The following is a 24682-nucleotide window of genomic DNA, read 5'->3' as shown; positions in this document are numbered from 1 at the left end:
TGTACTTCTGCAAACTGGCACCTCATAAATCTGACATGCAGCCAAGTAGAGAGAAAGACAGCGAGGAAACACACACACACATCCAAAGAGAAAGAGAGGGAGGAATGAACAGCAAAATGAAATGTATAGAAAAGAGATGAGTGCAGAGGGACTTTATTCCACAGGACATTGTAGTTGGACTCCCTTTCACAAACCTACCCATGCCCTGTCAATTTCATGCTCAACAGCCCACAGGCAAAGAGGCAGTTTGCGTCAGCGCAAGGATTCAAGTGTACAGTCGGTGTCAAGAACAGATGGTGTGCAGCAGAGAACTAGACGCTACTTTTATATATCGATGTGATCTATGTCTCTATCCCTTAAGGAGAAGGAAAGCTGCTGAATCACATCAAAATCTATTTTGTTTCAAGTCTTCATTCATCTAGAGAGAATGTTATAATTAAGACATGAGCATTCAAAGGGTCAACCTATTCCTTAAATATGTCAGCCTTAATTTCAATTACATAACTGTCATCAAAACTCTGGAAACACAAAACCTCCCATGAACAAAGACACTTTGAACATAACTTAGAGTAAATATCTGATCTGTCTCGTCTTACCAGTGTGGCGTTCTTTCCATAGTCGACCCAACGTAGAGTTGCAAAGTTTGTGGACTCAGCACAGTTGAAGCCGTGGTTGAAGCCAGCGTGGTAGCCATATGGAAATGTAATCATGAACTCCCCTTCATTCTGAGTTATCTGTTGGGACACAAAATACAAACAAGAAACGAAATGCATTTCAAATGTAGAAGTCAAATAAATTGTGGGATAGGCCAACTATGCCCACTTGTAGTGATCAGACCTTTACCGTCCAACTGTTTAAGGTATTTGTTACAACTGTTGAAACAAAATAACTGATAGCTAAAAAAATTTTTTTACAAAGTGTTCCCAGTTCCTTGTAGAAGAGGTACTTTTTAACCAAATGATGGACCATTACAATTTCTCCATTGAAACATATACACCTACTCTTTATCTGATATGTACGAAACTATAAAAATGCATTCAGGTAAAGGGTTTTCTGTGGATATAAAAAAAGAAAAAGTGAAGTATTTAAATTTTATGCTTTTAAAAGGTGTGGAAAGCATGAGTATTTGAGCAGTTGATCTATCATTCGCTGGGTCAATCAGTAGAAAATTGGGCCATTTTTGTTACTGGCTAGTGTATTACTATCGAATCCATAAATGATAGCAGTTAAATTTTAAGGTTAGAATTTTTTAGATGAGCAAAAAGTGTAAAACATGATTATTAGTCATCAATCTCAGGCAAAAACAGTCAAAGTTTTAGAGGCAATTAAGGAGTTTGGCTCCTCCAGTCGAACTTAGCTGCATCTCCCAGAATTTAACATCTTCCTACAGGCTCCATGTTATTCTGACATTTCTTAAGAATATGCGAACACCTTAATTTCATTCTTTCTTTGCATATTGCCGTGAAACCTAAGCCCTGCATGTGCAACTGCGAATCCCGTCGTCTTTGAGAAACTTGCCTGCCTGCAATCAAGAGACACATCAAGCCAAACGGAAGTACAGGCATGAGGGGAGAAATGGGTAGGGAGGCTGAAAGCGAGACATTAACTTCCTCAGCTAACAGTAATGGTTCACATATCAAACCAACAAATCCCTCTTCGCTCCGGCAAGAACAAAGGAGAGTTTTATTTTTACACATGAATCGGGGAAAGTTCACCGGTAGGTGTGCAGAACGCAACATGTTCACTGTGATAATGACGTCCTGAGGGGGGAGTGCTGGGAGAAGTTAAGTGGAGGGGGTCTTATGCTGGCTGTGGGGAACTTTGGATGTCTGCCCTGTGCCCCCCCTTCAGTTTCTCATTAATTTTTGCACTGTGGAGGTTTGTGCTACGACAGAAAGGTGAAAAGATGGCAATTCATTTTCTGTGACAGGCACCAATGACGATCTTTACTCATGGCGGCGTCAACGCCGAGTCATTTGAAACAAGCCCAACCTCCTCTGTAATTTATGGATGACCCAGGAAAGGGACAGCGAGTGAGAAAAGATAACTTTACTGACACTATCTTAATTTTGATATTTCAAACTTAATTCTCTTGTGCCAACCACTAGAGCCAGGCCAAAAATGAATTAATGACCATCAATAGAGGCTGCCAATCAATACGTCTTTAAGTGCCTGTCTTCTGACGCAACTTACTGGCTGAATAAAGCCACAAATGCTTCTAGATAACAACAAATTGATCATGCTGATCAATAAAATGTCAGCTTATGTCGTGTATGCGCCACTCACCCTGTCAAAGGGAATGCCATATTTCTTCAGGATGGATGGAGATATCAGTGTCATCTTGTGCCGGAGGAAGGCATCACAGCCTTGGGAGCTGCCAGGGAAGAAACCTGAAAGGATTGACAGAGAGCATGTGGCGCTTCAAGAAGGTGAAGGAAGCAATGTTTAGATCTGCTGCTAACATGCACCCTGACTGGTCAGATTAAGTTGATGGCCATGAGCAGTAAAACTGATGTTCAGGCATCTACCAGTGTGCGATAGACATGGGCCTGACTGGGTTTTGTGGCGTCCCTAAACATCCTACTAACAACTAACAGTGGAAAATTGGGTTTAAAGGATGACAATGATCCTAAAAACACATCAATACTGGTTTTGGAATGGCTGCAGCAGGCTGAGGATATATTTTTATGTCCCTGCCAAGAAACCAACTACTTTTAAATTAACTCTGCCAATTTTAGCCAAAGCGAGGGGTCAAAGGTCCCACCAAAAGCTTATTGATGGCAGCTAAAAATGTGCAATTTCTCTGTAACCTGCTAAGGTTAAATTAGCTACAGATTAATGGGAGTGAAAGTATATGTTTGAGCCTACAAGAAGTGAAACTAGGTTGATATTAACAACTGATGTTGCCGTGTTTCTGGGTGAGTTTGTGCATGTGTTCTTTGTTTGGTCATGTCACAGTGACGCACAGGGTTGCAAAGTGCTGAACTGAAGCAGAGAAGCAATGTCAGCGGAGTGGTCGCTTTTTCACGTTGTTGAAGTGTGGGGAAATATGTACAATACTGTTAAACATCCGTTGTCAGTCATTACAATGATATTAGCGGATGTCAGCCCATGTAACTGAAGCTGTGTCTTTCACATTACTCCAACATGGAAACTGCTTGAATAAATTATTAAAAACCCAGACTTAATATGACATCTATGGTAATGAACAGCCAAAACATTAAGGCTATTGATAGTCCAGCAGAAAACAGAGGATGCTGGATTCTTCATTCGATTTCTACAATATCACTGTTAGGTTCCTGATTTTTCTTAACCAGAACAACAGACAAAACATCTTAAATAAACCAGGCATGGTGTTTCTGTTAAAAGAAAAAGTCTGATTCACAAAATTCACAGATTTCCAAACACTTAGATAATCCAAATGTATTTTGACACCCACAATTAAAGAGCTTTCAGCATGTGAAAAATAGCAGCGTTTATCACATTACTGTTATAATCCCATAACCTGGAAAGGGAAATCCAGTTTCCCCCAGTGACACGGAAACAAATTAATTTGCTGCCTTGAGTGCATTATAATCGCATTACCAAAGACCATGTAAATGCATCGATTTTGAGGATTCAAGTTGGATTTCAGGAGAAATCTGATGGATTGCAGCACTAAACTAAAACCAGGTTCCATCACTTCAAAACTGTGATGCTACTCAAGCCAAACAAAGATCTTTGCCTGGAGATCTGTGGTGTAAAATGAATGGAGGGAAACAATTTTACAGGAGAATATCAAAGGTGACCTATTATGCTTCCTGGAACAGGTTAGGGTAGGTCTATGTGCTACGCAAAACATGGCTTTACCTTTTTAGCACAAAATTATTCTTAGATAAAGAGATGTTAATCTGGTCAGTTCTGCCCATTTTGAATCCCTTTCAAATTGAGCTATTTGGATTTAAAGTCTCGTCACTTTAAATCCAAATAAGATACTGATGGCCACGCCCTCCAACTCAGCTTTTACAATCTCACACGAAATTGTTGCAGATATGTAATTATATAACCGTCCATCTTTAAAAAGCAAGAAGAGCCTTCTTCGCAACCAACAGAAATGCAGGAGTAAAACCAGCCAAATGTGCCAAAAAATGGCTCTGTTTTTTTTTTTTTTTTTTGTTTGTTTTTTGAAGTGCTAGGGCTGTTCTTAGAAGCAGCTGAGACCAAACTTGAAGCACATAAACCTGCAAAATGTGAATTGTGCATAATAAATTCCCTTTATAGAAAGAGGACATGTTCTTTTAGCAATGTCCTGGCTACTCTCTATTCTTTATGCAAAATAATTAATCCTAAATAATATAACTTATTTTTCTATTGTACTAAAACTGCTAATCCTAAGTCCCAAAGGTCCTAACTAAAAACCCTTGCAGTGGCAGTATTTTCTAAGACCTGTTAAACTATGTGACGTGCAAATATACAAAAAAATAAATAAATAAAAAAAGCTTACTAATCTTTTAATAGGCACACCAGAAATTGTTTAGCTGCCTCAACTTCTGATGTTGCCTGTTTTTATGTAAGATAAATACATTTCCTTAATGGCACATACTGTCTTGAGATCATAATCCAACTGACATTTTGGAGGTTTAAAACCTGCGCTCGCCCTCTAAAACAAAGGCTCGTTTATGTTCTTAGACGGCCTCAGACGGTCTGTGCATAATCGAAAGAAAGAACTTTTTTCCCCCGTTGACAACGCTCCCATTCTTTATAGTCTATACTCGCCTTTACTTCAGAGGAGGGGCTCCATCTAAGCCTCCCACCAGTTAAACTTTAAAGTGACTGACAGTATAATCGGCGCCCATTTCATCCTTCATTTTCACCACATTGTTTCAGCCTCTGTTCCTCCCTACAAAGCAAAAGTGGGAGAGAGGGAGTCCACGCTCTTGCTGCCCTCGTGCTTGTTGGAGCTGATAAAAAGGTGAATAATGTGCTGACAGAGCCTGGGTATTAATCCCCATTAAAATGCAGCTGGCTCTCCGAGATCTCCACAGGGTAATATTAACTTAAAGGTTTCACTCTGTCCTTTTGAGTTTCAGAATTAGGCAGCTCTCTCTCTCGCTTTTCTCTGCCTTTTCCCTGCTTATATACAAAGTCCAACATTTTGGGAGAATCTATAAACTAAGTGATACAAATTACAGGTGAACTTGAACCCAGAGCTTGATTGGAGTGTTTTCTTGTTTTCTTGAACTTTTGAGCATTTCTGCAAAAACCGTCAGATTGGGACCTCCATAAACATCATGGCTGTGTGTGCCAACAGTGGCTTTAATGGGTCATGTGTTGGCCATTTAACAGCTGCTTCCATCCAAACTGACAGCTGCTACGGTATGATCTGAGGACTAATTAATATAGAATTAAGAATTGTTTTACATGATGTGAATTACTTAGTTTAATTTCGTTTGAGCAAATCAAGCCACAGAATGCATAGAATTGTACTTTTTAACCAATTTCATTGGAAAAAACAGGGTTTAGCTAAGCCTGTTGCAATAAGCAATTAATCAATCACTTGATAAATCAAAATTAGTTTGATAATTTCAAATATGATTCCTAATTTTGAAGGGCTGTGTTGCTGACAGACTTTATAATCTATTTTATTTATATTAGTTTGTGTGATTTTCATTTCCAATTAATTTGTTGTTTTTGATTGTTATGTTTTATTTTACATATTTAAAATGTCTTCCAGTTCCAGTGTTGTGTTCTGTACAAAATTAAAGTTTATTACTCTTTGATAGGACAAACTCTTAATATAACGCCATACATATATTGTGTGAAAATGGTTTATCGCAATAATTTTTTGGACAGTTTATCATCCGAAAAAATTTGCTATTGTGACAGATGTACTTTTAAGCAACTACTTGTTTCTTATATTCCAAGTAAAGTGCGACATTTCCCAGCTATTCTATCCTTAAAGGACGACATTCATCACTGGTTTGTTTTGAGCACGTTGCAACATCACAGACTGTCATGTAGTTCGGATTAACCCACTCTCCATCAGATTCCCAATCCCCCTCTCCCTCTCTGACTAACATGCACTACTAAAGCTAATCCCCATTGATCAAAATAAGAGAAAGACAGGCACGCAAGATCTTAAAAAGAAAGTAGGGGATGAAAGTAGACGTCATGTGTCACAGAAAGAAGACAGAATGGGTTCACTTCACTGCGTCTCATTTATCCACCTCAGATAATGTGTCTTACTTTGACACTGAATATGGCACAAAGAAGAATATAATTCAGATTATCATTTCACTGAGAAGGCAAACTCAATAAGCCCCATATATAAGTGCTGCCAGGGGCGACATACTTTCCGAAAGCCAGCAGGTGGCTTAGACAATGAAAAGCTGGGATTGGTGATTGAGTATTGGCAAATGAGAAGGTGAGCTATCATATGACCAATGCAGGAACGTGTGCAAAGAAAGGCAGCTACACACGACATTATCCATTACATCTATGGGACTGAAACATACTTTAGTTAGGCTGTTGCAGACAACTCAACACTGTTATGCTGCCAACTCGCCAAGCAAGACAGTCTCAGGTGTGAGGCAGCTGACTTGTGTAAGAGTAGACCACCTGTTTCAGCTCAATTTTGTGATTTCAGTTAAAAACACAAAGACCACCTTTGTGTGGTGGATATTTATCAGTAGCATTTTGGGAAGGTATCAGAAGTAGAATACCTCATTTGGTTTCAGTTGTGGGTAGTTTCTCCACTAGGTGTCGCTTCAAATCTAACTAAATTGAAAAGGCAGACACAATAGGGGCAAGCCTTTTAAAAGGGTGGTTGTCCAACCCACATAATGACTGTTCTGAAGCTCTGTGATATTGCTGACTTGATTTGCGTGTTGCCACTGACCAGAGTCAGCTCAGAAATGGGGTCTAGATGGGTCCATTTGTAAAAAAGAAAAGCTTATTTTTGCTGCAGTGAACCAATTGTTTGTGTCACCATATCTCTCTCTAAAGAGCATACTTGATCTTGAGATTCTAGTAAAAGAATAGTATTTTTTTAGATCTTAATAAACTAAAGCAGTATTTTTTTCACTAATTCTACTTAGGAGGAAAACCGTTCACAAGACTTTATTTGATCAAATAAAACTAAAACATTGACTTCTTCAAGTATTTTGCATAACTCTGCAAGAAATCAATTCGTATTGTTATTTATTTTTTTCTGCTTTAGCCATGTTTCTGTGAGATTTCTGTTTAGACAGCAAAGGGTTCAGCTCTAGTCATGGAACCAAACTAAATGAAACCACAACAATTTAGAAGTTTGAGTTATTTTCATGAACCTGTACAAAAAGTTTTTTGAAATTTTGAAGAAAAATAAATACCGGTACATTCAACTCCCATTAAAAAATCTTTTTAATTCACCATTCTCTACCCTCCTAATCTGTTAAGCAGACATTTAACACAAACATTTTTCCAAGCTGCACTTCTTCCCTCAGCAAAGTGACAAAAGAAATCATAAGAAAGTAGGACATTGATGCACATTCCCACAGAATACGTGTCAAAAGGTTTTTGTAGGGCAGAGCCCCAGAGTGTGACTGTATTCAGTAGAAATACATTTCTCAGACAAGAAGGAACTGTTGTTGGATGTTATGTTGTCAGAAATGGAGCACTAATCTCTCCAAAGGTCAGCTGGATTTCCCAGCTTACATTAGTGCCGTGGTGAAGAAGCTCCCGATTGACATATAGGAACTAAGCTAAGGCTGAAGAATGAACCTAAACTAAGACCGAGTCAATGGCATTAAGCATGGTGAGCTCAGGCTGAAAAATACAACATTGTTGAGGCTGGAGACTGGAAACATAACACGGAGTGTCACATGGAGCTGGAGGCAGTCCGATTTTGGCAGTGGAACTGATGATCGGAGATAGACTAGGGCTGAAGCTGAGGGAAAGATGAAGCTAAGGTGTGAAGCATTTTGAAAGCAAGTCAGGTCTGTCAGAAAGGGCTCACCTTGACCCCCCATGGAAGATGAAACAGAATGTTTGGAGCTTGTTAAATTCTTCTCCTATATGATCTACTTGTAAAAAGTGCAGCTGCAGGCTTAAGCTGAAGGCCAAATATATTTGAGTTTGCATCAAAATAATAATAAAAAAACCTCTAATCCAGTGGTTCTTAACCTTTTACCGGACCTGGACCGAGGCTTTTAGACGGATCAGAGTCCGCCTCAAACCGGACCTGGACCGAGGCTTTTAGACGGATCAGAGTCTGCCTCAAACCGGACCGGGACCGAGGCTTAAAGACAAGTTCAAATCAATGCTGAGAGTGGAACTCCTTCAATCAGTGCTCCTCCGCAGCACTGATTGGCTCAGCAATGTAACTGATCCTCTGCAGCAAGTGATGGCAAAGCGGGGCGTCATCACGACTTTACACAAGTGTCTTTACCTCCGCGGCAGAGGCTCCGCCGAACCCCTGAGACTGACTCATCGAACCTCTGGGGTTCCATCGAACCCAGGTTAAGAACCACTGCTCTAATCTAAGCAGGTTTGGTCCAGTCATCTGTTGTAAACAAAAGATCCAAATATAGGCATCCAGGCAATCAGACTGGTAAGATGCCAGAGCCTTTATTAATAAAAACTAAGACAGCGAGATCTCAAAAAAGAAAACTTCAGATCTAAAGTCCAGTCATGTTGCAACAACACAATGAAGAAAAGACAATCTGAAAAACAACAGAAATAACCAAAGCTTTACACGAGGGCTGCATGTGACAAATCAGGACCAGGTGGTGAAGCATTGAGAAAAACAGGTTAATGACAATTTCCAGGAATAGTCAGAGAAACAGTAACGGCCTATAAGAAACCGAACCTACATGGGCAGCCTAAAGCTAATTAACACAGCTTGCCTTAGAAATAAGGAAACACAATAAGCATGATCAAAAAAACAGAAAATTCAGCCACGGCTCATAACATTTCTTCATCTTTTATGCACTAAACAGCATGGCTTAGATGTTCTTACTGAGTAAAGCCTGTACAGCATCTAAATGTGGTGAAGAAAAAAACTCATGCATAATATATGAAATTTAAAGTTGGTTCTTCTGGCTTACCTTGTGCAAGCCTCTCCAGTCTCTTGCCATGCTCAGGAGGAACAGTGTACCTGCAAAGAGAGGCAATGAGGTGCTCAGTTATGTCTTTTACCGTAAAGGTGGATGATCACCAGCCTGACTTCTCAGCAACTTAATGCCCACCGTTTTCTACAATCTAATTTGAACAAGTTGCAAATTATTGACTTCTGCTCCACAGACCTTGTCAAGCAAAAACAATATTCACGGTGGTGCTTTTAGGTCGCAAGTAAATAGCAATTATGCTTTGTTTGCAATAGGAGGCAAATATCTACATATTAATGCAATCAAACTAAATATAAAAATAAAATAAAGAATGGTGATTCTAGTGGAAAAACAGAGGGAACAAATAGTAGCTCTGAGCTTCGGCACATCAACACACTCCACTCAAAACCAATCTGTATTGTTTGAATATTGCTAGCTAGATGCACTTCATGTCTGCAAAGCAGTTTCTTTGATTGTTTGTTAAAAAATAAACGCAGAAAGAAAAATCCCCTCAGTGTTGACATTTATGAAAAATATATGAGGACATGACTGTGAAACTACTTTAAGAATTAATACTAACATAACAGCATCAGACTCAGAAAAAAATGAGTGCTAAATAAATCTTTTTGCGGAGATGAATATAAAATGTCTGAATGGAGAAAAGAAGGGGGCAAAATGAAAGGTGATGATAGAAGAGATAAAAAACTGGTGAAGGAAAAAAAGAAGAGAAATGACTGTTTTGAGAGTGTTGGCTGTTTTTTTTTTTGTTTATTTTGGCCCTCAGCTCTGAGCAGTTTCAGAAAACAAATTGTCCAGGTTGTTAAATTTTTTTCTGCACTGATGTAAGATTTGTGAAGGCCACTGTTCTGTTTAATATTTAAGAGGTGCAATTCCTGCTTTAAATAATTTTAAATATCCATATCAAATTATAAGGTCAATGAAAAGTTACTATTTTCCATACTTCAATTAGAAAGTATACATTCACCACACATGCAAGTTTTAAATTACTGTATATTTCTAGTATAAAAACAACTGCAGACCCACAAACTTGTTTCCCCCCCCCCCATTATATTCTGCCTTTCAACATTTCTCAGTTGGTCAGTGGAAGATTAATCAGTGTCTTTGCTCCGTGTGAACCAATAGACCTTTACTTCTGATGAGAATCTCTTTGCTTTGCATCGTATTATTATTAAAACTGGTTCCATAGTCCCAGTTCAAACTGGTTGTTCAACATTAACTCCCCATTCCATGTCAGGACTGATCTGTTCATCATGAAGTGTAAAAAAAACACACATGTAGATCACAGAACTACTTCTCAACCCAAAATTGATGTGCTCCGAAGGCAAGGATATGATTACAGAAAAGCGGAGAGCATAACACAGAAAAATTGCAACATGATGAAAAAAAGACATGATGCCAGTAAGTATGATTGATTTTGAGGGATGTTGTGATAAGTGCATTTCATGGAGCGAAGTTTTAATATTTCTTCGAGAGCAACCATTACCTCCCGTTTAGATGGGCACTACAACAAGAAGGAAGCTGAATTGGAAACATGACTAATTGCACAAAATCTTACTCGCACCACTGATTTGTGAGAGCGTCAGATTAAGCTCCAACAGAGCTTAATCTTTAACTTAAATGTTATTCTGTTGTTTTACATCTCTCTGTTCATGGGGGATTAAGTGTTTCATTATTATTATTTTTATCTTTTGTTCTATTCAGCAAGCTAATAGGTTTCTGTTTTGTTGTATTTCATAAATATATCTAAGTTTAATAATGTTTGAGATGTTTTTGTTTATTCAGTCATACAACTGACATTTTTTAAAAGTATAAAAAAGCAATTCATGTTATAGAACGGCACTCTTGGTAGAAGAGAAATTAATTGACTGTATAAATGTCTGATTGGACCTCCATAAATTTGGATTCTATGCCATTTTATTCTTCAATAGGCTCTCTGTCTTTCCCTCTTTTTCTGCTAAATGTTTTCTTTCCAGTCATCTTTCCATGGACATGCTTGGATGCAGCCCTGAGTGAACAGCCATGTTCTTCAGCAATGACCTTTCATGGCTTTCTCACCTTATAGAGGATGACAATGACTCTATGCTGGACAACAGTGAAGTGAGAACCCCTTCCCATAATTGTGTACGCTACGACAAGGACAACATCTCTATGATAATCTATTTTTATTGTTCTTACAGAGTGTTAAACTATTGTTGTCTAATAACTTGATATTGGGTTTTCTTTACCTAGAAGTTTATATTAAAATTAAAAAAGAAATAATTTAAATGAATCACTGTGTGTAAATCTAAATACAACTTGAGTTTCATTGCTGTAACTAAATATGTTTCAGTGTTTTCTAATTTATTGAAATGCATCTGCATTCTACTATTCTCTATTTTTTGTTTAAAATCTTGAAATGTCCCATCATTCCTTCTATGAATTTTATCAGAGCTATTACTGTAAAAATAAACTAACCCTGTAGCCTTCTTTGTTACAGGGTAAGAATGCAGTACCATTATGAATGTGTTTATACTAAATTTACAGCAGGTAGGGACTGAAAAGTCATGAAACATTAGTTCAAATGTCAGATGCTGCATTTAGAAACGAAATGTATTTGTAAAACAGAGTAGGAGGGAGTAAGTGCAACACTAATCTGTTCATTTTTTTAAAAGAAAAAACACTATTAGATATTATTTTTTCCGTAATTATTTCCACTAGTTTGTGTAACTCTCCAGAGACTGTAGGCTATAAGCACAGCTTGGATGAAACACCTCGTCTATTCTTCCTCGCTCAACTCTTATGGGTGCATGAAACAAACTGAGAAATGGAAAAAGGAGAAAGAAAGACAGATATGGTGAGAGGCAACAACACTTAATGAGAGACAAGAGGAATGAGGAGAAGCGTGGGACAAAAAGGAAAGATAAAAATAAAGAAAAATCGAGTAAAAGGCAAAGTCCAAATGAATAGACGATGATAAAGGAATGGAGCCACACTGCCACCTGCAGACTAAAGTACAGACCTTCACTCAGTCACACTGCTCCAGGGTTTTTCCTACACCGACAAGACTGCTTATCTGTTCTAACAAATATTAAAAGCTTATAAAAAATAATTATTGACTATAGTTATGTTAATTCTTAGATCAGCTGCAACTGATGAACTTAAGATAATTTTACCAAAATCTTTGCACCTATATATAATATAAAATGCACAATGAGGGAAAAAAGGCAAATGTTTAGGATCCTAGTATTACCTTGTCCTGTGGCTGTATAACAAAGACAATAAAAAGTAATAACTTCCAACTGCTAGCAGATCCTATCATCCTCTAGAGACAATTGGAAACTTTGCATCCATTCCAAATCCTGCCCGACTTCAGGCTATGATTTTTCATTAGCAGCCACACTTTGCATGTGCCCAGCAGGCATTCTCATAAAGCTACAAAATGAGAATCCATGAAGCACTGATACGTAGACAGGGGATCACTCTGCCTTGTTGACCTTTTCATGCCAACTTCACTTCACACTAAAATGCACTGTAACCTGGTGCGTTTTCCAAACTACTTTTAGTGGTGCGGCTCTGTTTAACTAGATGGAAATAACAAGGTTAAGCTGAAGGCTCATCTTTGCATACAACTAGGCATTAAATAAGAAATTTCTTGAAATGTTAAAGACTAGTTCAACAGTTTATGCATCCAGTAAGTAAAGACAGATTGTTATGTCATTGTACACACATTTTAAGACACCAGTAGGACTGTTTCATACAAGCAGCAGCAAAAAAAAAAAAAAAAAAAAAAAGAAGAAAAAAAAACAGCAGTGCAGCATGAGTCCACCAAATCCCATCCACCTCTGTTACCATGGCAGCAACATGTATGTGACTCCAGAGGCAGTCAAAAAAAAAAAAAAACACAAGACAACACAGAGAAAATGAAGGCTTTAACTTATCCCCTCCTCTTCTGGGGAGGAGTATGATTAATCTATGGTGGGCCGATGTTCCTGGCAGGTGGAATTAAGGAGTCATCACAGGTTGAGAAGCTGCACAGCTCATACGGTTATTCCCACACAATTGGGATGTATTGTAGTATTTGCACTTATTTTTTTAGGGATTCAGTAAATAAGCTGTAAATCAACAACTTCCCCATTTGCCTCAGCTCTCTGTTCACAGAAACAGACTACAACAGCCTTCCCATTACTGCAGGGGCTTCATCTCTGTGCTAATCAATCTCTATCTACTTTATAATGTGATACACTTTCTTTCCTGAATGTAAAAACTTTTGTATGGCACCCATCATAAAATGCGGGTGTGGCAGCATCATGCTATGGGGAATGCATTGGGAACGGCCCAGTGAAGCTGATGAGAATATGAGTGGAGCTAAACAGACGATAATCCAGGGAGTTATTGCAAAATAATTGAGACAAGAACAGAGGTTCACTTTCAAGCAGGTTAGAATGATGATTTAGAATGGCCCAGTCAAAGCGTAGGCACATAATAAAAAAATAAAAAAAAAACTTCTTCCAAGAAACAATATGTGGTAAATTGCCATCCCAGATGCCTTCAATTGCAGTTTGAGTTTGGGGTAAAGGTGGGCATTAATCATTCTTTGTTCTTCTTTTTACTTTTATAATTATTGTAATCGTACCAGAAAATGTCATGATGAAATTTTAAGTCAACATGGCCCACCCCATAGATTGGAGCATTTTGGAAAGAATAATGGGTACAAATCGTATTTGTAGTCATTCAAAACAAATACAGACAAACTGTAGCTGCAGGAAAGTTGCTTCAACAAAACATCTGAATGAACTCCTCCAGATGTCTTTCTGAATGAATGAAACAGGCCTTGTTGTGAATATAGACATTGCTTTTTTTTTTGTTCTCTTGGATTCAAATGTAATGACTTCCCTAATAACCATTCACAGGTGACTTGAGAGTGAATCACGTAGGGGTGACCAATGAAAGGGAGTAGGTGTGATTCAGGAGCATGGAACTCCCTTTTTTTTACAGTCCATTTGCTTCATGTACCCCTTAAATCCATGTAGAAACATATTACGTTCAGGATCATTTCTTTTTTATTTACATGTAAACATTTTCATTTGAATCACAAACAGAGTGAAGGAAAGATTAGCAGGTCTGTGGATCATATCCTGTGTGTTTAGCACGTAAATGGGAATGGGGAGTTAACTGTGGAGGTGGTCACAGAGCCAAAAACATGCATTTATGGGAGAGCAGGCATTGTGAAGCACACCAACCAGCAGTGCTTTGTTACCCTGTGTCTCTCTACACCTGCTTGCCATTTGTAAGCATACTGTGAAAAACCACTGATCTCTCAAACACAAAAATTAAGCTGTGCTATTGCGCCATAAATATGTGGTTTTGCATTCATATCACAAGAGCACAACAAAAAGAACCCAGCAATATCGTGTAATAGTGTGATACTGCAGGAATTTGGTTAAATAACTGACTAAGACAGTCATAATGGCTCTTTCCTGAACAAGATATTAACTTCATGTCCAAAATGCCACACCCAGACTCCAAACTGAGAATTAGGACTATCATTACCCTTCCTATCCTCTGAGTTCAGAAATGATAATGGTGGACTACACAGGGGGGGATGAAAACTGATGGAGACATAATGGACTTCCTGAGGAACACTTAAAAAAATATTTCACTCACGTCAGCCATTCCCTGCCTTCCACTCACATGCTCAAAGGATAATCCCTCATCTGACAGCAGACCTCTCTCTCTCTCTGTGTGTGTGTGTGTGTGTGTGTGTGTGTGTGTGTGTGTGTGTGTGTGTGTGTGTGTATTGGGGTAACAGGGCTGACAGAGAAGCATTCAACATTGAAAAGACGGAGATAAATTGATGGAGTAAAGATGGGGACAAATATGACTGCCAGTCAAGGCTGAGATCCTTTGCTTGTCCATCTTACTGTGTGTGCAAGTTGAAGCAGCAGTTATGATGAGCACTGACTTTGATGGGAGCAGAGTTGCTGGGGGAATAGACTTAATTTCACAAACCGTTGCACTATGAGAGGAAAGGAAGAAAAAGACAAAGAGGGTGCATAAATGTGTTTTAAGGGACTGTGCTCTGTTTAAATGGCTGTAATTATCCCATCACACACAAGTATGGAAGTGAAATTGATCCAGTTCAGTGTCGAGGGGGGGGGATGTGGGAGGGTTTGGTAAGAACTCAAGACAGAGTGAAGGAGAAACATCAGACAGAAGAGAACAAAAGCAGAAGGCGGACCTGTTTAAAAGCACTCATAGTGAACTGAAAGGTCCATCAATCTGGGATCTAATTGGCTTTTAGAAATGACATGGGTAATGTAAAGACGAAATAAGAATAAAATGAGGTAAACTGACACATAAGTCAAAACTGAGCAGATCTCCGTTTCAAAACAGATAAGATCGGTTTTCTATAGAATATTTTTATGGGGCTGCAACAAACAGTTGGTAATCACTTACTATGATAATGGGTTAAAAAAAAAGCTGCCACAATCTGCAGATTTTTTTTTTTTTGAATATGCATAGTCCAGTTAATTAATAAACTAGTAAATTAGCTGATGAGTATTCCAATAGTTGATTGAGTATTAATCATCTCAGCCCTGCTTTTTTATTTCCAATGCAGAAATGTGAGACGGATACTTTAGTTTCTTAGCATGTTCTCTGCATTCTTTTTTTGTTTCAAAGATTTTTTCAGCTATAGTGGCTTTTTTTTATATATGGAAGTAACAGCAAAGTGGGTTTTGAAAGAGGGGAAGACATGTGGCAAAGGTCAACGGGCCGGGTCTCCAGCCCATGACCGTGTCGAGGACGGAGTCCTCTGTACATGGGTCATTTGTTTTACCACTGTGCCACCGTGGTGCAAAATTCATTTTAATTTACATCACAAAAATAAATATTTAAACGGATTACACTTGCTCTAAGCACTGCGCTGTGATTAGTGATCTGCAAAGACAAAAAAAAAAAGATATTTTTTCCGAGTCAAAGCATTATATGTAATGTCGACTTGGCAACACTTTTCAGTGTGGAAGTTGCAGCAAAGTGAAGAAAAATTAAGGGGTTAACTATTTTGAGGGCAAGTAAGGTGGTTAAAATAAATCTAACTTTTATGCTTGCTGAATAAGACTTGGTCTATCCTCTAATATATATTCTTTAAAGAATAGTTTGTGAACTGTTCGATACAAAATATTCTTTAACCCCCATACCTCTCCAGACATGAAAAATGGGCAAAGAAACATACTTTTGTAGACTTTGAGACTGGAGAAACCATGATTTTGACTGTGTTTGACAACAGAAAAAAAACAATGTTATATTTTTACACTGACTCTCACAGTCAGCCCTGCACCCCTAATAATAATTAATGACTGGTCACAGCAGGGAGGATGGGAAATAATGATTACTGTTTATACAGCTTCCTATAAACTTTTTAAAGAGAAATCTGAATCCGGCAAAACTCCTAGCGTCAGGTCAAAGTTTCTTCTTAGTCACGTCATGAACCTTGTTTTAATCACACACATTTGCTTAGACCTTGACAGCAAGTTATAGCAAACGCACAGTGAGAGCTGTGAAAATGGAAATCGATGATTTTAATGAGATCTCATCACAGCGGAAACTGTAACAGACATCCTACAACACACCGGGAGGGGGACAAGAGATGGCGAAGACAGGAGAAATAGGAGGAGGTGACAGTGTGGAGTGGGAGAGCATACTGCGAGGAAAGAGAAGGCAGAGGAGGAAAGCCAGGAGACGAGCACAAATGCACGCACAGATAACACCGCAATTCAGAAAGCTGGATCGTCCCCGTTTCCCTCCTGCGATGCCAAGGATGGAAAACATCATGGGGGGAAGGAAACGATTTAAAACACACACAAACAATCTAAAGAGAGAAGCTATTTTAGTGAGGAAACCGGGACATTCATGTGTCTGAGAAAGCCTGAGCCAAATATAAAAACGATGCACAGAATAGAAAGCAATATGCAAGGACAAACATCACAGCAACTACCTGGTCTATAAACAAGGGTTGGGATGTCAGAGGTTTAAGGCACTTTTCAGATGATTCAATTATTTTTTTAAATAGTTTGAAACGTTTACTGCTCTAGGATGATGATGTTGTATCAAATGCATTAACAGCCATCAGAAAGCATCCAAATCAACTAGTTTCTATGCAGAGATCAATAGTTTGAGTAAAAACAAATATTTGAAATTTCCCTCATATTTCCCAGGAGTTTATCTTTGCCAGCTGCACCAACCTGTCAGGTGCTTCGCATCAGCAAGCCATAGAACTCTGCCTTTTGAAAAATGTATATCATGAAAAAGTGGCCCATTTCATATCACTGCAAAGACTAATTTCAGCTATTTATAGATTTTAAATTTATGCTGAGTGTAGTTTTATTACAGATTGCCTAATGGGTTGTGAAAAGCAATTAGAAACACAAAAAAATGTTTTGGTCTAATAAACTCAATGATTTGCGCATAGTTAAAAAAAATAAGGAAGCAATTTTAAAAAGCAAACTCATGCATTTATGTTAAAAAAACAAACAAAAACTACAATCCTACTTTCAAACTCAGCCTAAGCTCTGAAAATAATGCTTTCATTGTTTCTAATTTGATCACACTTTAAATAAAACTATAATTACATTTAACTTTAAAAAGTAATTATTCAGCAGAATCTCTTCTTTCCTATCTGATTTACACAAAACCAACAGGACACCATCTGACACAGAAGTACTTCCTTCCAAGCTTGTTTCTGTTTATTTTGCTGCAAAGTACTTGCATAAATTACTTTCATAATTTAATATGGAATAGAAAATAAATATCCTTTATTGTTCCACAATGGGGACATTTCTGATATAACTGCAGACTGAATACAGAATTTTGAAAGTCACAATGTCTGGAGTCTGACAAGGATGTTTTTCTAATTATATTCTTATTTCTGCTGCTTTTCATTCATGATTTCTTTTACTTGTTACATGAACTCTTCATATACATCATTAAGTGAACGAAATAAAAATAAAATGAAAAAAATGAAATGCACATTAAGAACACTAGATGGTGCAGTTTTTCACTATGAGATTTCGTCTATAACCAAGTCTGTAGGTCAAACAACAAAAACTGACCAGAAGAGGCTAGTTGTTCCTTTTGATTTCATTAGCCTTTTGTGACAAAGAAAGTCAATATGTTTTGTAGGCTTTAGCCAAGTAAAATAAGGTAATCAGCCTTTCCATACAATCAGAAATGAGAAGTTATACAAAAGCAACAAATTTTCTATACAAAATACTTTACAAAGAACAGGGAAGAAGGTCAGGGTTCATCTCCAGAAAACTTGGTAAGCGCAGTCGTCAGAGTGCCGAGGCCCTCCACTGGTGGTCCACCGTGTATTAAAATATGCTAAGTTTACAGGAAATGTAAAAGTATTACTGAGTACTCTTACTCAATAATACTTACTGACGATGTTACAGGAAATTGTCGTCAGTGAAATGCCATTTAAATCCACAACTAGTCTTAAAAACAACAAATCAAAAAATACAATTAAAATGAATATCAATTATTTGCTCTTCTGTTTAATCCAAATTAAGTCAGCAGCAGCTCAAGGCCCCCCAGGCCTCTAGGGACCTCCATAAATGCATATTTTAACACAGACTACAGATTTATGAATGTAACATTTAATTATTGAGATTATCAATGCTGCTAAATTTGATTTAATGGTTTCACCATACATAAATTAAAAGATTTGAAATTGTTTAACATTTAAATTTAAGATTTTAAGGAGTTGGCAAGTTTACTTGTGAAAGTTCAAAGAACAATCTTCATAGTTAGATTGTTTTGTTACCATAGCTACAATCTGATGCTGTGAATTTAATCTTTGAGTTTAAGTTCTGTTTTTTCACAAATACGTCTCAGTAAACTGCAATTATCACTGATTGCTTTTTAGGTTTGCCAATTGACATGACGCCGCCCCCACCCCGCTGCGTTAGTAGAGCTGTCCTCCGACAAGCCAACTGTTATGACAGACGAAGAGACCTCAATGCATTACCCGAGACATTTTTTGAGTTATTTTTGTCTTATAAACCAACACTGAGGCAAAGACAGCAGGCAAGAAAGTTCTCTAACTAGTCCTATCTCAGGTCTATAAGGTTATAAGCAGGAAATAACGGAGAAATCAACGATAAAGCCCAAGAGGAAAAATGAAGGACACAAAGTGTGGTTGGACAAGAGTGTGAACGCTGTGGGACGCACTTTGCACTTACAAAATAATAATAATGGCTTGTGAAAATCTGCCTTCAGGAAAATGCTGAGAAATATACAGTAGTGTGGGGTGCTATGGTGGCGCAGGGGCAAAGCACAACCCCACGAGGACTATTGAGGCCTTAGTCCTCGTGGCGGTGGTCGCAGGTTCGATTCCCGGCCTGGCAACATTTACCGCATTTCTTCCCCCTCTCTCATTACCCACCTTCCTGTCGAACTACTTTCAAATAAAGGCCACCAGAGCCAACAAAACCTTAAAAAAAAGTTTAAAAGAAATAAACAATAGTATTAAACGGTGTTTAAATGCCAATATAACAGTTAGCGCACTCTGTTTTCATGCTGCCATAGAGCTACCATTGGAATCTACATGCATAAAATCCAGCAATATACCTTCACTTATTGATCTGGAAATGATTAGATGTTTAGCATTGTTGTTTTAATTTAACTGAGTTATGTTTATTTTATGTTTAGCCGTCAGCCGTTCAGCTGTGAGTCGTTAGCATGGAGCTTCAGCCTTTTTTAAGGATTTGTGAGTCGTTAGCATGGAGCCTTAGCCTTTTGTAAGAGTCGTTAGCACGTAGCTTCAGCCTTTTTTAAGGAGTCATGAGTCGTTAACATGGAGCCTCAGCCTTTTTTAAGGAGTCGTGAGTCGTTAGCATGGAGCCTCAGCCTTTTTTAAGGAGTCGTGAGTCGTTAGCATGGAGCCTCAGCCTTTTTAAGGAGTCGTGAGACTTTAGCATGGAGCTATCAGACTAATGTGGTAGTTTCCATCCATCAGTTTCATTCAACTGGACGTAAGGTGGGCTGCAGTCCATGATCCATTTCTTGCGTTATTCCAGACTCTTTTTTGATTTTGGAAATATAATAAATTGTATTCCGCCCTCTACACGTTCTGGGTAACGGCTGTCGGGAATGCTTATAACCCACTGACAACTGGGACAGTGATTATCTATTATTTTCCTCAAAATCTCTCTGACTGCAGCGTGTTTTCTATGATAGATACTGTCAATACGGTCTGAGTACTGTACTTGGGATAGTTAAGAAAAAAACACGTTTTTTCTTTTTTTTAATTACCATTATCCTAAAAACAAAAACAACCCTGAAGATGTGTGTGGTTAAAAATAAAAAAAAGACTTACCAGGACTTTGGCTGCCCAAAGTGAAGGTAGTTGATGCTGTAGAGGTCCATGTCCTCAGTGTGCCAGGCAAAGGTGGTCTTCCACATGCCAAAATACAGGTATGGCGTGTTGACTCCTTCGATGACAATACCGCACTCCTGCTCCACCATGTCCAGCAGAGTGTTGAGGTGACCGATGTTCCACTCATGAATGCCCTGGACAATAAATGTTGCATTTCATTATTAGTGTTTTGATGATTAGATGTGTGTCAGTCGCCCATTTGTTGTCATAGATTGTACTGTATATTAAGAATTCAGCAGTGGTGGGAAATAGCTCTAAATTTAAGAGCATTTCTCTGCATTTCTGAGTGAGTGGGGTTCAGTGAACTACTTATCAATAGTTAAGTAGTCTGCAGTCAGCAGACATTTTATTGAGGTAAATTTGCAGAAAATTATGTTTTAAAGAGATAATGGTTAACAGGTATTCAGACAAAGCTTAACATGTTTACTTAAGAAAAGTCAACATTATATTAGCATATTGCAAACATTGATGTTTGCATGAGATAGTTTAGTTTTCCATCTAGCCAAGCAATGTCAATGTTAGAACAAGAATGCTAACTCTTCTATGATGCTGGTAAAGTATAGACTTCAGATAAATATGTCACAGAACACCACTTAAAATAAGTTGCTATTTCTTAAAAAAAAAAAAAAAAAAAAGTCTGAAAGCAACTTCTTACATTTAAGACATGGTACTTCATTATTATCTGCAAATATGTTTATAAAATACACTAAATGGTACAAAGTGGATTCCAAAAAAGTTGGGACACTAAACAAATTGTGAATAAAAACTGAATGCAATGATGTGGAGGTGCCAACATCTAATATTTATTCAGAATAGATCACAACTCACAGATCAAAAGTTTAAACTGAGAGAATGTATCATTTTAAGGGAAAAATATGTTGTTTCAAAATTTCATGGCGTCTACAAATCCCTAAAAAGTTGGGAAGAGGCCATTTTTACCACTGTGTGGCATCCCCCTTTCTTCTTAGGACACTCAACAGTCGTCTGGGGACAAAGGAGACCAGTTTCTCAAGTTTAGAAATAGGAATGCTCTCCCATTCATGTCTAGTACGGCCTCTAACTGTTCAATCGTCTTCCTCTTTATGATGCGCCAAATGTTCTCTATAGGTGAACGATCTGGACTCCAGGCTGGCCATTTCAGTATCCGGATCCTTCTCCTACATAGCCATGATGTTGGGTTGCTGCAGAATGTGGTCTGGCATTATCTTTTTGAAAAATGCAGGGTTTTCCCTGAAAGAGATGACGTCTAACTTAACTAAATTAACTTCCTTAATGAGCTCAACAACTTCTTTGGAAGATTTGAAGCCCTAAATAAAACCCCTGCAAGGAAAGCTGTTCACCCTGATGAACAGGCCCTCAGGCTTGAAACATCTGCTGTGCGAAAATCCCTGAGAAACGTTAACATCCGAAAAGCTGCAGGTCCCGACAACATTCCAGCAAGGCTGATCAAAGAGTGTCCAGACCAAACAGCCCATGTGCTCACAGACATCTTCAATACCTCACTGAATCAGGCCATTGTCCCCTCATGTTTTAAGTCAGCTATTATTATTCCAGTGCCCAAGAAACCAACCATCACATGCCTTAATGACTTTCGACCCGTCGCATTAACATCTATCGTCATGAAGTGCTTCGAGAGAGTGGTTAAGGGTCATCTAATCTCTATAGTGCCTCCATCATTTGACCCTTTCCAGTTTGCATACAAATCTAAGCGCTCGACTGAAGATGCCATCTCCACTGCTCTTCATCTGAGCATGGTACACCTGGAGAAAAGAATCACCCCACTTACGGATGCTGTTTTGGACTTCAGCTCAGCATTCAAAACGATCATCCCTCAGGATCTGGTATGCAAACTGGTCCCCCTGGGCTTCAATACTCCACTGTGCAACTGGATGCTAGACTTCCTCATGGACAGAACTCAGTCTGTCCGTGTGGGTAATAACATCTCCAATATCATTTCTTTAAACACTGGTTCCCCCCAGGGCTGTGTCCTGAGCCTCCTGCTGTTTACCCTGATGACCCACGACTGTCGTCCCAGGCTTAACACCAACCACATCATGAAATATGCAGACACAACAATTATGGGACTCATTCAGGACGACAATGAAGTGAACTACAGAAAAGAGGTACAACTGGTGCAGAATAAACAGCCTGCTCCTGAATGTCGACAAAACAAAAGAGATCATTGTCGACTTCAGGAGGTCTCGACCCAACTACACACCACTCCTCATCAATGACAAAGCAGTGGAGATCGTCACCAGCACTAAGTTCCTGGGGGTGCACATTACAGACAACCTCAGCTGGACAACTCGCATCGCTTCACTGGTGAAAAAAGCACAGCAGCGCCTGCACTTTCTGAGACGAATGAGAAGAGCTTTGCTCCCCCTCCCCATCCTCTCCACCTTCTACAGAGGAACCATTGAGAGCCTGCTGACCAGCAGTATCTCCATCTGGTCTGGGAGCTGCAAGGCCTCAGACTGGAAGTCTCTGCAAAGAGTGGTGAAGACAGACGAGAGGATCGTGTATGTGCAATGTCCTATCCAGAGCATTGCACACAGACGCTGCTTAGTCAGAGCAAACCAGATCCTCTCTGATTCCATCCAACCTCTCCATGGTCTGTTCATCCGCTTGCTGTCTGGGAGGAGAGTCCGCAGCATCCGCTGCAGAACAGCCAGACTCAGAAATAGTTGTCTCCCACTGGCCATCAGATTGCTCAACAATCCCATCATGAAAACCCAATCATGTTGTCAACTGACTTAATTAGTGTTAATTGGTCTTCCAGCTGATCATCATATGCTTGATTTCCTTTTTCCAGCAACTAATTGCTACTTGTCCCAACTTTTTTGGGATTTATAGACACTATGGAATTTTGAATCAACATATTTTTCCTTTAAAATGTTACATTTACTCAGATTAAACTTTTGAACTGTCAACTATGTTTCTATTACAAATAAAATATTGACATTTGCCATCTCCACATCATTGCATTCAGTTTTTATTCACAATTTGTTTAGTGTCCCAACTTTTTGGGAATCCGGGTTGTACGTTTAGGTTCAACTTATCCACCTTTCCCATTGAAAATGGCTGCTTCTTGTCCACTGCAGTGACAAAACTACTCCTCACCTCATCGTAGATTGAGCCACTGACATCAGCCCCATAAATGGGTGACACAAACGTCAGGTTCTTCCAGTACTTCCTCTCCAGGTCATCAAAGTCCTTGTGGCGGGGGGTGCAATATCTGAGAAAAACAAAGTGAAGCAAAAAAAATAAATAAATAAGAAGAATTGTACAAATGTTTTTCTAACTTGTGAAATTTTGATCTGAGATTTTTCACTCTGCCTAATAGTTGTATTAGATATAGGTTACATTTTGGGAGGAGGCTTGCTGCCTCCAAATATGACTCCCAAACAAGAGCTGCAGGACAAATTTAGTCAAATAAACCTTTTTAATGCTGCCGAGTTCAGCTAAAGCGCTGCTCTTTTTAAAGTTAGTAACTGTGAAAAGATCACTGCTTTCACCTAGAGCGCATCTTTCCTTATTCTTTAACAGTAACACTTTACAAATCCTTTAATACACATGCCAGCAATAAACCATATCTGATTAAAATAATTAAATATATTATTTATGATACTTACTTTGAACCACCAGAAGGTGCTATTGATATATTTTCAAACTTCAACAAGTAGACCATTGGTAAAAAGGTAAAAAGTAAGTCATAAAAATCGAGTTTATTGGTTTCTAAAACAAAAAAATAATAAAAAGGGGTATGACAATAAAAGCTTTCAGTACTTGATCTTTTCATTAGAAAAGACTGTAATCCAATCTACAGTCTTTATAGATTACCTTGTAAAATCCAAATTGGTTTGGTTGGAAAAAAATATTTTAATTTCTACATTTCTAATTGAAAAAGAAAAATGTATGAGGTTTTTTTTTTTTTTTCAATGCATTTATGGTTTTGATTTCCAGACTGTTCAAGAGCACCAACTTGCTGATTTAATTTATGTTTGTATCCATGTTTAGATGTAAGGGAATTCACTGCTTTTTATCTTCAACTGCAATAAATACAATAGTTATTTCCAAATTATATTGCTATTTTTTAACCAATCTATGAATATTCAATAATATAGTTGACAAATGATTGGAAGTAATTTTTACATAATCAAATACTGCTATCTGAAAGTGC

At 38.3% G+C, this 24682-nt stretch overlaps 1 protein-coding gene across 4 annotated transcripts in view; it reads right to left on the bottom strand.

The window, feature by feature from the left end:
* The window catches only part of kdm4b (lysine (K)-specific demethylase 4B), a 64768-nt gene that overhangs the window by 34554 nt on the left and 5532 nt on the right, over positions 1-24682 (bottom strand). For all 4 annotated transcript variants that reach the window (XM_015019680.1, XM_015019696.1, XM_015019704.1 and 1 more), the window contains exons 4-8: positions 23623-23737; positions 20443-20636; positions 9066-9115; positions 2287-2390; positions 597-734 (exon numbers count right to left, since the gene is read on the bottom strand). In XM_015019680.1, coding sequence (XP_014875166.1) covers positions 597-734; positions 2287-2390; positions 9066-9115; positions 20443-20636; positions 23623-23737 — 601 coding nt within the window. The remainder of the gene's footprint in view (positions 1-596; positions 735-2286; positions 2391-9065; positions 9116-20442; positions 20637-23622; positions 23738-24682) is intronic.

Source organism: Poecilia latipinna, unplaced genomic scaffold (assembly GCF_001443285.1).
Source record: "Poecilia latipinna isolate Pla-1442-1.1 unplaced genomic scaffold, P_latipinna-1.0 Scaffold81, whole genome shotgun sequence".
In the NCBI taxonomy this organism is placed as follows: Eukaryota; Metazoa; Chordata; class Actinopteri; order Cyprinodontiformes; family Poeciliidae; genus Poecilia; species Poecilia latipinna.
This window is presented reverse-complemented; position numbering and strand designations above follow the sequence as displayed.